Consider the following 14346-nt stretch of genomic DNA (forward strand, 5'->3'; position numbering starts at 1 on the left):
TAGCATACTTGATATCAATTTAACATTCCCAATATTTGGCTTGTTTCTTACGCGTAAATATAAACAATTGAAGGGTTTATTATAAAAGTAACAGGATTAAAGAAAAGGATAAAATAATTCTATCAAATCCACCCAAATGAAGACAAGAGTTTATTTCAGTTATATTTTTACTCATGTTATACTATTAGATATAAGAATAATATCAATATTATCATTTATTTCCCTTCTATTTCTTAATATTAGGAATCAGATCATAAGATTATTCTCTTGATATGATAGTTTAGTTGTCATCTTGATGTTGACATTAGTGATAACTCATTATTTGTATTAACTTTCATATTTTTATTCAGTAAAAGTTTATATTAGAAAAGAAAGATAATGCAAAAATATAAAAACCCAAGCATATCCTGAAGAGGAAAATAACAAAGCCTGCCATAAGGTTTACTTCGGCATTGATCATCAACACTGACCCAAAGATAGTATAAAAAATGACGAATAAGTTTAGATGTCCATCTCCACGAGGCCACATTTAAGGACTTGAAGCCATCGTCATTGGGTGTTCTAGATTACATTTTTTTTCTGAGATTCAGGCGAGAATAATATTTATTAATATGGAAAATAATACATAGGATTCTCATGCGGTAAAACTGCTTCTCCTGTGCTTTTTCTTGAACGAAGGAATGAAACAATGCAGGATAAAACGAAGAGATGTCTAAGTCGACCTCTGGTGAGTGGTGGAACTCCAATATATCAGCAACACGGTGCAACAAATGACAAGCACCAAACCACACCACCAGGAAGACTATGTTTTCCACCAGTTCCAGCGCATAGCAGTTCTGGATTAAATTTGGTTGAGAAAGAATTGGGGTATAGAATAGACACTAGAGATCCTGATAGAAACTGCTTTTCTTGGCTACTACAACCACTATAGGATTAACCTTTCTATAACAGTGAGATATTTTCTAATTGATTCTAGAGAATATATCTATCAAATTGGCCTAGAAACTGTTAACTACCAGGGAAAAGACTGGACACATCCATACCAATTTAGTGATGCACGAATTTTCCAACCTAAAAGGAAAAAAAGGTAAGAAAATAGAAAGAAAAGCAAAAGAGAGAACTTATAGGGTGTGATAATTTTATTGACGAAACTTGAGGCTTACAAAGAAGAATTTGGATCCTCTCCTTGGATAGGTTTTCCCAGTAACTCTTCAATCAGTTATAGATTTAGCTACCATGATTTTTCTCCAATTTTGTGGAACTGAGGTTCACTTAAGTCAGTTTACGTGCACCTTGACAATATCTTTAGGGGGTTACAATATAATTTAAATATAACGTGAAGCTTAACCTCTAGAGGATTCAAACTCTTGACCTCTTACTTGGCTGGTTTTTTACCAACTGAGCAACCTCTCTAGATTAGAATATTTTAACTCAATAACTAGGATAAATCAAATGAATATTCCTAGATTAAAATATTACATGTGATTAAAACCGATAATTTTTTTTGCACTCTCTAGGAGACCCCTCTAAGGAGGGGAGCCAAATACTATTGAAGGACCCTACCTTTCACTCAAAAGAATATATACATATACCATCAAAGAGAATTGAATTCTGAACTCTTCACTTAGAGGTGTTAGTCATTAACAATGAATCAAACCTTCGGTCAAAAAAATAAATAAAAAAATTCCCTTCCCTACCTTGGACAGTGCCATCAAAATAGGTAAATGTCACCTACAACATAACTAACTCATACATATAGGTTAAAGAACCAGCCCAAACCGACATACCCATTGCATCATTACTCCTCTTATAGAATAAGATGGAGCAGCCCACCAATTTACTTGTGAAGAATGTTACTTTGCAAATTAGTAGGTAATTTGCAATCAAATTAGTCTCTATTATAATAATATTAATAAAATAATTAATATCTATTAACACTTAATTACATTTTTTCGTAAAAAGATCAATTATATTTAAAACAAAAAAAAATTACAATATATATACCATGTTAGGGAACCATAGTCATACAACTTGCAACAGCAGTTGCCCCCAATATACCTAATCTCATCATTTAATTACTAAAAGTTGCATAACAAACTATTATTTTACGGTACCATCCTCATTATCTTCCTCATGCACAAACCTTTATGTATAATGAGATCCGTCTCCTTCCTCCCATAAGAGTAGTAGATAAAAGGATATAACACCCTTCCCATTGCATTGAAATCACCTTCAATCCTTTAGGTGTCTTACGTTTTTCTCTTCTTATAAGCACTTCCAAGCCTTAGGAAAACCAAGATACCCAGCAAAGAAAGCCAATTCCACGCCATAGAGGAAAACCCGTAGAACTCAGCATAAGAGCTTCATCATGACGCCAATGTATGACGAGAAGCAAACAATCTAAGCACCTAATGACAGTAGATCAGTGGGTGAGCAGCCATCAATCGTTGTTATATTGTTTTTAATAATATATTATATTTTTATTTTGATTTATCGACAAATATATAAAGGTTGCGTTTGTTATTTGAAGGGACATGGTACCCACCATGTACCATCAAATTAAACTCCATTTTAGAACTAGGTAGAAAATATAACATGATCAGCTTTGCTACCAACCCATTAAATAACTATATCAGATATGGTTCTAATTTTTTTTTTTTTTGGGGGGGGAGGGGGAGGGGGTGGGTTAGGATTGGGGAGAATCAGGCACAAGGCAAAATTTCTATATGTCAAGCTAAATACGATCATTTCATATCTGACGGAGGCTTTCTATTGGTACAAAGATACCAGATGATGTTCACGAATAAGAATCATATTACATTTATTAAAGACTTGGGGCAGATTGGATTCGATTTGGCCAGTTAGAATTTAAGATCAGAGACAAAAATTTTAAGCCCCCAAATTGAGATAAGGGTAAGAGAGGCTTTGCTAATAATATGTTTGGTTATATGATCTACAAATTTAAAATATGTTGAATCATGAATCCAATTTTTAATTAACCATGGTTACTTTAGTTAAATGATTCATCATAATCAGCAATCCCACTGAATTATGAATTTTGCCTAAGAATTGAATTTAATCAGGTTTCATGGTTTGAGGTTGAAATCATGATTGACTTCTCCAAATTGATGAACTACCATTCTATAGATTTTGATTTTGCAGATTTCAAATCGAAATCAACAAAAACATCAATGGAATTAAGTAATCAAATGGACTATAAGAGCATTCATAGTAAAAATGTTTTGAAAAGCCTGACCCAACCAGCCCTAATTGCAACCCTACCCATTGTTAAACAGTACTCTATTACATTCTATTCACCAAATGTAAATGGATAAGTGACAACAATATCATTTGAATCTAAAGGACTGTTAGCCAACTTAGAGGGGTTTCCCTTACCCTATGAAACCATAGATGGAGAGAAAAACTCACCTCTATTTGTCACTCAATGAGATTTAGCCAAATAAATAAAATAAAAACTCATGTGAAAGGAAAACGAAGAAAATTCAATAAGCAAATAAGAACTTCTGAAATTCATTTTTCCGGGAGACTGGGTCAAAATATCCTACTTATATGTCTCGTTTCTTTCCTCTTGCACGTTCTCATTCTCTAATCTAGCTTCCCTTGTCTCTGCCTTTTGTTTGTAGCTAATGCTTAAATTTTCTAACTCAATTTGGCCCACGCTAAAAAATTTAATGGTTTCTTTTCCCAATTTTCTTTTAATTCCTTCTTTTTATATGAGTTTTGATCTGTTCTATATATAGCTCCTCTTCCCTCTCCCCAAGCTACTAAAACTCTTTCATTCTTTCCTTCTTCTTCATCTTCCCTTGTCTACATCGTTTGATCAATGGAGGACTCATCAATGATGTCTTCGATTAACAAAGCCATATCTTATAAAGAAGAAATCGATTGCCCAGAAGAGAGTGGTTGGACAGAATACTTTGAAGACTTCATGAATGATAATGGAGACAATACTTCTTCATGTTCTTCTGATTATGGGACCTCTTCGTTGGTTTCTGATGCTGCTTCTTGTGCTGCATGGAAATTCTCTGATCATCATCAACATGATATTAAAAATCGCTACTCTTCAATAATGGGTCCACAGAAGACCTGTAAGAAATTGAATTTCCAGAAGAGAAGAGCCAAAAAAGTTCTCCTGGATGATGATGATTTAGAAGACACTGCAAGTTCTCCTTGCAATAGTCCCAAGGTACCGAAAACTTTTACTTTTTTCTCTTCTCCAGAATCTTTCAATATAAATGAAAATATTTCTGGATCAGTTTTTTAAATGGAAGTCCACAAATCTCTGTCAACAGGTTGGCGAGCTAAGTCCATTCCATATTAGCAGAAGAAAGAGAGAAGACTGGATAGACATTTCTCTGGTGAGTTTCAGTTTCCTTCTGTAGATCATTTAGAGATTCTTGTCTGCAACCTCTAGCTTGTCTTTGTTTCTGATTGGAAACCAGGTTGCTGATCAATTCCTCGTGTTTCTTATTTTTTGTTTTAACAAAAGGGAAGTCAAAAGACTGATGAGAGGAATGAATCGCGTTTCATTGCTACAGAAGCTTTCAGTATAGAACTGAAGAGAAGGGGGCTTTGTTTGGCTCCCATGTCTTTGCTGATGAACCATCTTGGATAAATTCATCGAACACAATCAAAATATAAACCTATAACCGTCTCTCTCTCTCCCTCTGTCATATGCATAAGTTGTATATCTACTTTCATGTACGTGTGAAGTGCAAGGAGTATAGCTGTATGGAGAATCTATGTATACCCCTATGCATACCTTGTAAATCTTTCTTCCATGCATGAAACTGTAAGAACAATTCAAAGTCTTGTGTTTTCTCAATACGTTGAAGATCATTTCAATGAAAGAAAGATGAGAAAAATACAAGCTCTTGGGTTAAGAAAACGTTTACTTATTTATACCTTTGTTAATGGTAGAATGATTTTCTTTTTTCTTGACGGAAAACACTGAAGATACATTTCATACAGGACATTATAAGGTTGATAAAAGGAAATTAAACCCAGATGTGCTGCTTTTATCCAAAAGAATGAGGATCTCTTAGAATGTGATAGAGACCCCTCCCCTTCAAAAAGTTTTTTGGGTTGCTCCTTCCAATGGATTAAGAGCTCAATATTGATGGGTGTTTGCTAGGGAATCTTGGATATGTTGTTGCAGGCAATATGTTCGGAGATGAAAATGCCAATGTAATAGGGCCCTTCCATTTATATTTGGGTGTGAGATCAAATTTTGAAGCTGAAATGGAAACCTTAATGTCAGAGGTGGAATGGGTGAAGTGACTATAGATCAAGAAGGGGTTCACATCCTCTACAATTCTCACTTCTTGCAATTCCCTGTAATTCCTATCTAGGATTGTGACACATGACAGTTAATTATCCAATGGTCATGATTGGAACACAATTAGGAATTGAAACAAATAAATCCCTAATTTTTCTCCCAATTTTGTCTCTCCTCTTTTCTCGAAGCTTAATTTTAGGGATTTATTAAGTTCAATTCATAATTGGGTTATAATCATGACCCTACGATAATTAACTGTCACTCACAATCCTATATAGGAATTCTAGGGAATTGTAGGAGGTGAGAATTGTAGAGGCCATTAAGAAGATACAGGTTGAGTGTGATTCGGCAGCTACTATAGAAAAAAGCCTTTCCTAAGTGGATCCAGCAGCCTTAGAGAGGTCTTAGTGCATACTTTCTATCTTCAATTTGGAAAGTCTATCATTGCTATAGGGAGACAAACCCAATTGCAGACTATTTAGCAAAACTGGCAGCCAAGCAAAAAAGTTTAGATATGAAACCACCTGACCAGCATTGGTGATAGATGATCTTGCTTGGATGCCACTAGTCTACCAAGATATCGCTTTTGAGGTTTGATCAAGGTAAAATATTTTTTTTCTAAATCTTTTACGCCGTGTTTTGCTATTTCAAGGAACCAATGGAGTTGGGTGTATTGGGGCTGACTGTTGTTGCGGATTGACTAACTGCTTTAATGTATGTAGAGTAACTTTTTTTTGCTTAATATAAATGACCTTTTGGCGAACAAAATTGATTTTAAACTATGAGTTAAAATGTTCTTGTTAAAACGAAGTAAGGTTGGACGCCTTCAGCAAATTAATGCCTGTAGCACCTTGGAAAAGAACCTGCAAGATGGGCCGGCCGGCCATCTTCACCACCTTCCAGTGCACTCCTGATGAGGAACAGAAGAAAAGTCCATGGTTCCCAGCCATAATTATTAAAGAAATTAAGAAAACTAGAAACGCGCGCATCAGGCGATCTATGGCATGCTAGGTCAAAGGAATTACAAGCAGACCAAGCGGTCACTTTGAAAGGCTTCTCCATGTGCAAACAGACATCATGGCCAAGCAGTAAAGCAAGTGTATGGCCTTGAATTCATCTACAGTATTAAAATGCAGCAGTCTTAAAGAATTCTCTGGGCATTCGGTAAAGTCCATTTTTTTGGGTTTGAAAAAAGTCCATCTTGAATTCCTAATATTTGTTGACTCTTTCTAGGTCATTGTTTTAGTCCTCTCGTGTGTTGATTCTTCTTCTTTTTTTGAAAATAATTGAAGAGGATGATATTTTTTTTTTATTAGGACAAATGATCAATCATCATATTATTTTTAAGGAAATAAAACTAATCCCTTAGTCTATTTATTTATTCACTGAAAATAACTATTTCCTTTTGAGATCTAAAGTTCATCCTGGCCAGCTTATGCACACCTCAACTACATCCTTAAGGTATCTTTTTTATATCATAATAATGTATATGATATGGGAGATATACATTCGGCTGGGAGGAATCCAACTGTAACCAACCGGTTTAATGGTCAGGACATAACTCGGTCACACGTGATTAATATGGAACACTCCATTCACGCTAAGACAAAGAAGACAACAACTACACAAATGGAAGGTCCACCCTAGAGGCAAGTCAGGCGAACGGTTATCGGGAACCTGTCGGTTCTAAACAAGGTAACTGATGCCCTATTTAATGAGACTCACTCCTTCAGTAAGACATGAACATTTTGTTAGTAAATCCCTATACAACACTCGCACAAGACCTTAATCTGATCACCGACTAACTTAGCCATGGGAGACAGCTACCCGGCATCCTAGCCGGCCGGCGTCTAACCTCTTTTGCAGGTTTTATCATCTTCTTACTCGGGAAGAAAACCGGGAGTCCGTTCGACTAAGTTGGATCCATGATCGGATCTGAGACGCAATAGTATAAAAGTAAAACATCAAATCAGTTATAGAAAATCTTTTACTAGACCAAAATATCCTTCTCCCAAAATAACATACTTTTTTTTCGTTGAACAAACCCTGTTAAGCCACCCTCGTGTAATATTCAGGAATCATGCTATCAACGAAACGTCCCACCTATTCTTAACAGGTTCTCTCAAGAGTTATGACTCCTTAACTAATAACCCTTACCTCAAACCTTATGTCTCTTCATACACCCCCTACCCTCTTATTTCTCACCTATGAATACTATTGACAACCAAAAGATTCTTACTCTATTTCATCCCACCCCAAAAACCAGCCCAATATTTTATTTCAAAAAACAACTTTAACAAAGGAATAATAAAACATAATTCCTAAACAATTACCATGCCCATCAATCAACGTGATTAACACATAAACATTTAAAAACGTAAAAGCCATAAAAGAAAAAAGGATAATTTAACTTTGACTCTGTATCTGTTCTCCTCCTCAGAGAAAACAGTTATATATTTCAATATTTCAAGAAATAACAAAAACCATGTGCTTATGCATGTGAAATTTTGCTCGTATAACAAAAAGAACACTACCTTGTAACCCAGGGATTGACTTAGTTGGCAAAGACCAATCTTATAATATAAGGTTAAAAATCCAAATCCCCTAGAGGTCAGGTGCTAACTTTGCATTTATAAAATAATTATCCCCCTTATATAAAAGCTACAAGTCTCAAAAAGAACACTACAACTACCTTAGATGTGTATAAATGCTGCATCTACTGTCACATGGTGCGACAATCACATCAGATAGCGGGTGCAAATTTGGCCTCGACCACCCAAACCTGCCCCAATCCACCTTTAACCCTCATAAAGTTTGGGCTGGTTTTTTAAACCTTAAGACGGGTTGGGGTTCAAGGTTTTTCCAAGTTAGGGTTGAGGACTTGGCCTAGCCTAAACTAACATTGGTTCTAACCATGGTTCCTTGTGTTGGCGATGGGGCGAAAAATCGACGTGTCGCTGGGGGGAGACACGATACCCCCTAGCGACACCGAATTAATATTAAGTCAGCGATATATCACCGACTTCTGGCGATAAATACGGAAAGTCAGGCGAAATTCGCCCGACTCGATTTTTGTTGAATTTCTCTCTTCTCTCACTTCTCCAGAGCTTCTCTCTCTCATTTTTCGCACTTTTCACCATATTTTGGTCCGATCTTTGACATCTACGAGTACATCTTGCTTCCTTATTGCCGGATATCACGTTGTTTCTGTCAATCAGGAGCCGTTTCTCACAGATCTAGGAGTTCTTTCATCAAACAGGTAACCATTCTTCTCTATGTATTTGTACAATGAATTGTAGACTTTATATGATTTGGTTTTTATGAGTTTTTAGATTTTTAGTTTCGGGGCTTTCGTCCGCATACAGTAGGACATGAGTTGATTAAGAACATTAGTTTAAATGATGTTTTAGGTCAAAATAACACTCCCAAGGTGTTTATTGGCATCAAATTAGGCTACACGTCAAATTTCAAGTCAAAATGACCTGAAATACCCTTCGAAACAGGGGTTCGATTTTCATCGAACCCCAACCAAAAGTTGCCTGACTTTTGGCGACATGTCGCTAGGGCCCGACATGTCGAACCTTGGTTCTAACCCAAGCTAATTAACGATTTATGGTAAATGAGGTGGCTAATGCAACTTCCTGATCCAGAACTTCTATACTTAGTATCGTCAATTAGGTTGTTGACATAGGTTGTCATGTTGATTTCATCATTTGGTTTGGTGAACATTTGGATATTACCTTTTATATTTAAGGTTTCAGAAAACTTGAATTTTTGAGATATTATCATTTCATTATTCTCTTTAATGCAATGTTAGTTAAGGTCAGTCAAGGACAACACAGTTAATCAAGGCCAATCAGAGCCAACTCAATCCACCCGATCAAGGTCAATCAGCGTGGGCCTGGGTTGGGTTTGGAAAAATCGTGCCTTATTTTACCCGTAACATCAAGTTTGCTCAAAATACAACCAAGCCGATAGAGATGCTAGAATCTAGTTAACCTAGTGGATCATTTTGCACAACTTTATATTTTAACCAAAACAATCCACTAGGACAACTACAAATGGTTCAATCATAACAAGCAGTTCAGTTAAATCCATAGCAGAATCTAATAGCTTAGAGTATCCAATTCATGTTCATCACAAAACATGCAATGTCGTTGTAAGTGCAGTATGCAGCTAAATGAACCAACACATCAAATCCCAGATTCAGCAGTTAAATATCACAGGGGACGGTCGCCCTGATCGACTATAAAAAGCGGCGGTCGATTATTTCAATTGACCGCCTTATGAGACGGCAGGTCTGTAGTGGCGAATTCGTGATTTATATGACAGCTAGCCTCATTGGGGTCATTTCTTCCCCCCACCAACCCTAAGTACTCTGGAGAAAAACTTTCCCCATGTGCCTATGAGTGATTTCATGGTGTCTACTAGCCTCAAACATGTCATCCACGCGTCCTTGCACTTTTCTCAGGTAATCTTCCCCTCAAAATCTTCATTTTCTCTTCATTTTCTTAGTTTCATCCTAGATTGAACCCCAATTTTTCTATTTCATTTTTCTTTATTAAAAACCTAATCCCTCCTATAAAAACCTAGTTTCTAACCTTTATTTAATGACTCATCATGCTCCTAATCATTCATCTCACATTTCCCATGCATTATCTATTCTCTCTTCTTTCTTTTCCCATTTTGCTCAGGTTCTTTGCTAAGGTTCTCTAGATGACTGCCCGTGGATGTAGATTTTGCACCTGTTAGAGGTCATGGGTGTGGACGAGGTGATGCTCATCAACCCATCAAACCTCATCACTTCATGTCAGAAAAAGCACCGGAGCTCTATCACTCGCTTCCCGCATTCCCATTGAGTATAGGTGTCTTATTTGTGGAGGATGTCGTAGCATTTGAGATAGCGAAGAGGTTTGATGCACTTGAGCGGAGTTGTATGCTCCACCAAATGAGCCTACTTACGCTAGAAAAGTTAGGTACTTCTACAACGACTTGACATTCTATGAGGAGCCTGTGGATGACAATGACAAGAGTTTGATCATCGAGAGCAGGGTGAAGAACTCCAACATTCACTTCTCCACACAAGCACTGGCTCACATCCTAGCGGTACCCTATGTCCATAGTGAGAGGAGATGGATTCCCCTAGGTAGCGAGTCAGATGATGTCATTCACTGGGATAAAAGGTAGCTCATCTTCTTAGTCCCGTGCAATGACATGCACATGGGGGTCAAATTAGATGTCCTTTGTGACTATCGCCCTCTACACCAGATTCCGCATAGACTTGGCATTAGAATTCCATGATCTATAGGGTAGAGAACCCAAGGAGCAAAATATATATATATATGGTGAGTCTGGGTAGTCTCCAGTGCAGTCTGGGGCTCAGATGAATCGTCTAGCTCAAACTCAGATGGTGGCTGGTCCTCTCCCTGGTCATCCTCATCCTCGTTCTCCTCTTTGTTATCAGTAAGCTTTGGTGAATGTGCTCCTCCTTGGAGGCCCATCTGTGCAATCAATTAGCGTCCAATCGCTTCCCCAATGCCAATAGTACAGTGAGCTCCTCCTCTCCCTCCAAGTCGATGTCAAATGAGTGGAAGATGCAGGCCAGAAGTTGTCTGTAGGTGATCAGCACCTACACAATCAAGGGACACACTTTTGGGTGAGCTACTGAGTAACGTCAAGCAAATGGAGCATTGACAGTTCGAGATAAGCGAGCAGCTAGCGGAGTGCGTCAACATCCAATGTCTACTACGCATCACCATAGGCACACCCCATGCAAACACACAAACTATCGTACACCGCGTAGTCATCAGCCATGCATGGCCACCTCATGTGCTTCTGTCGTGTCATAGAACTTTGGGTTGTTGTCCAATCATAACCTGCAAAATAATCTGAAGAACATAAGATAACCATAGGAGTAAGTTCCGAAGGACTACGTAAGGCAAATAGTCCACATATACAAGGGTGATAAGTATCCTTGATAAGATGAAGGCTTATGAATGTAGCTAAGATGCTAACCATGCCAGTCTTTGTCTAGGCAATACACAATAAGTCATACACCAACCTACTCCAAGAAGTCTCAAAAACCCCTCACGGCCTCCAATAGACTTTTGGGTATCATATAGTAACCAGTCCAAATCACAACCATGTATGGGTTATAGGCCTACACTCTCTCACTGTAACCATTGGTATAAGAACTGGTGCATGTGAGGGATAAGTTTAGCCCAATGCAAGATCATCTACGTCTCATGCTACATGTGGTCTACATACCTTCCCTCATACCTAGTACCCTTTTGGTCCAATATTTTTACCCACTTATGTATATTAATCATCACGGAATGCCTATCAACTAGTGGATTAACACCTCGTAACCCTATGGTCATACACATATGCTAAGGCGGATGTCTCTCGTGTCTCCTCATGGGATGCCTACCGAATGTTGGACGCCCATGAGCCCACATAAGCAACCCCACCATGAATGATAAGACCAATAGGTCTATATCTCCTTAAGGAGTGGCTACCGACTGTTGGATGCCCGTCAGCCCCTACTGCTGTCACGGGTCACTCGACTTTAATACCCATGCTGAATGGGTGGTAACATGAAATGAGGGCAACCTAACCATGCATCTAGACCTCCTACTATGTTTAGACAACATATATATGTAGTACTAGAAGCACCAAGGGAAATGGTCTAACCCACAACCCCAGATGTAAGGTAATAGGCATACAAGCTCATGCATTCCCAAAGTCAAAATCATACATTCCATAGCACTATACCATTATAGAAAACAACGAACAATAGTAATAAGTTTCCAATAGTTCCCACATATTAATCATGCTTAAACAGTACGTTTTAAATAGTACATTTCAACATGCAATAACATCATCAGTATATCACAAATATCAAAGGCATATCAAACCACCCAAGCACAAGTGCATTTTTCTCTTTATTTGACCAATGTCCAAAACCTTTTATAGATTTTATTTCACCCACACTAGTGCTCCAACTGATCACAGTAAGTCCTAAGAACATGTTCATATAATTGCATTTAGGGTTTAGAGTCAACTTAGCCAAATCAAACTTCAAAACCAAGATAGCAAGGGGGCTGGTTGATCAAACTGTTGGTCGCCAATCAACCGCTCTAACCAACCTCTAGGTGCCCATGAATAGAATCAAAATCCAAAATTCACACATTCGATCCCTGGTCCTCGGAGGATTTTGGGTTGATTTTAGGTAAAAACTGTGAAGTCCCCTAGAATTCTAACTCGATAAACCTTCATTTCAGGTCCATGAACCTTAAGTACTAGTAAAAAAACAGTTGTGGGCCATCAAAGTTTGAGGTCGTGGCTGGAATTTGAACCCATGGACATGGATAGTGAAAGAGATGACCACTCCACCATTTTGGATGTCAAAAGGAGAGAGAAAGTCCATTTGGATAGGTTAAATAGGCATTTTTCCACACACAAAAACCAAGGCAAGAAGACTTCTATGACAAGGTAAACCATACCATTGAGTCAAGCATGATTAGAGGTTTCTATCCTCCGAAGCCCACTAGAAACCGCTTTTGGATGAAGAAGATATAGGGGTGGTTGACCGCGGTGATTGATCAAATTGATTGACCGCCCCTACCAAAAAAATGGTATTTTAGGATTTTTAGCTTATTAAACCCTATTTTATTGTTATTTTGACTCATGAACGAATTGTTTATGTTCTTTAGAGGCTAAAAGCTTGGGAGGAGAGAAAGGAGTGGTGTTGGGTTAAATCATTGAGGATTGAGATGTGCCAAAGTGCAGATTGCGGAAATAATTGTTGGATGTAAGGAAACCCTTTTTCTTCACTTTCTTTGAAGTATTTAAGTTGGTGGTTGGCCTTGATGGTGGAAACTGTTGGTAGGTGAGCTATTGAATGTTTTTGATGAGTTGTTGAAGCCTTATAGCATATTTCCTAGCCCTTTTGTGTGTTTGAGGGTTTCATTTAACCCATTTGAGAGCGATCGACCCTCTCTGAGATGTTTGCAAGCAACTCTTCATTAATTAAATTGGGGCTTTTGAGTTGGAGGTTTGTTTGAATGTTTAGAAAATGTTTTGGGGGACATTGTTGTTGTTCTATTGAAGTCCCCAAGAGATTGGATTTTGGATTTGAGCAAGGGAGACCAATTTCTGTTTGGAGCCCAAGAGGCGATCAACCAGGGCAGTCGACCAATCCTAGTAAGATTAACTAACCGGCCCTCCCCGAGTTTGATCAGGTGACAATGTGTGATGTTCGATATTTGCCCAGTTTTGTTCCAAATTTTAATTAACCTATTCTATATAATTTTTCTAGGTTTTGGGTGATCCTTCGGCTTTCTTTTGCTCACATTTTTGGTTCTCTTGAAGAGTACTAACACCATGTCAGTTGAGGGAGACAATCTTATATGATCATGTGTTTAAATTCATATTCTATTCATGTATATTATGCTTGTGTGTAATTGTGCGACTTTGCTATAGGGCATGCACGCATGAGTTGCAACATGAGTTTATATTTTATTTATTATCTTGTTATTTACTTTTAATTACAATTATGATGATGATGATATGATGGGAATAGGAGAATGATGCATACATGTATATTCTACCTGAAGTTGTGGGTTTGCTTATTGTTCCCCGGTACCCTGCATTCCATTTTGATTCTTTATATGGGTACCATCTATGTGTCTAGATGCAAGGCTAGAAACTCTTATCATGCCATCATCCTTTTGGTAGAGTTATTGAAGCCAAGTGACCTGTGACAGTGGTGTTGGGTGCCGTCGTCCAATAGTATATTGTAGTAGGTGAGGGGACACAACAAACCACGTGTCGTTAATGGTAGGGTTGCATATGGTTGAGGGAGGCATAGTCCGAGTTTGTTGGATCCATAAGATAAGACCTGGCCCATTGTATATAGATAACCATAGGGTTAAGGGGGGTGTAGTCTGTGCTGGTTGGTGCCATAAGATAGGTGAGGATATCGAATCGAGTTGGTTGGTGCCATAGGAAGGATATCAAATCCTAGTATGTCATCATTACGTAGA

General features: G+C 37.9%; 1 protein-coding gene across 1 annotated transcript; it reads left to right on the forward strand.

The window, feature by feature from the left end:
• The first annotated feature begins 3844 nt into the window (after positions 1-3844).
• LOC149002666 (vascular-related unknown protein 4-like) lies at positions 3845-4636 on the forward strand. The gene is made up of 3 exons (XM_089136260.1): positions 3845-4207; positions 4314-4379; positions 4511-4636. Exons 1-3 carry the CDS (start codon positions 3845-3847, stop codon positions 4634-4636), a joined length of 555 nt encoding a protein of 184 aa, XP_088992386.1.
• Positions 4637-14346: the final 9710 nt, after the last annotated feature.

This window comes from Hakea prostrata, chromosome 10, assembly GCF_041222555.1.
Source record: "Hakea prostrata isolate BN-2017 chromosome 10, UWA_Hpros_2, whole genome shotgun sequence".
NCBI lineage: Eukaryota > Viridiplantae > Streptophyta > Magnoliopsida > Proteales > Proteaceae > Hakea > Hakea prostrata.

Coding starts and splice junctions, on each gene's coding strand:
- LOC149002666 (XM_089136260.1), top strand. CDS start 3,845: ATGGAGGACTCATCAATGATGTCTTCGATTAACAAAGCCATATCTTAT. Junction 4,208..4,313: donor CTCCTTGCAATAGTCCCAAG/GTACCGAAAACT, acceptor CTCTGTCAACAG/GTTGGCGAGCTAAGTCCATT. Junction 4,380..4,510: donor ACTGGATAGACATTTCTCTG/GTGAGTTTCAGT, acceptor TTTTAACAAAAG/GGAAGTCAAAAGACTGATGA.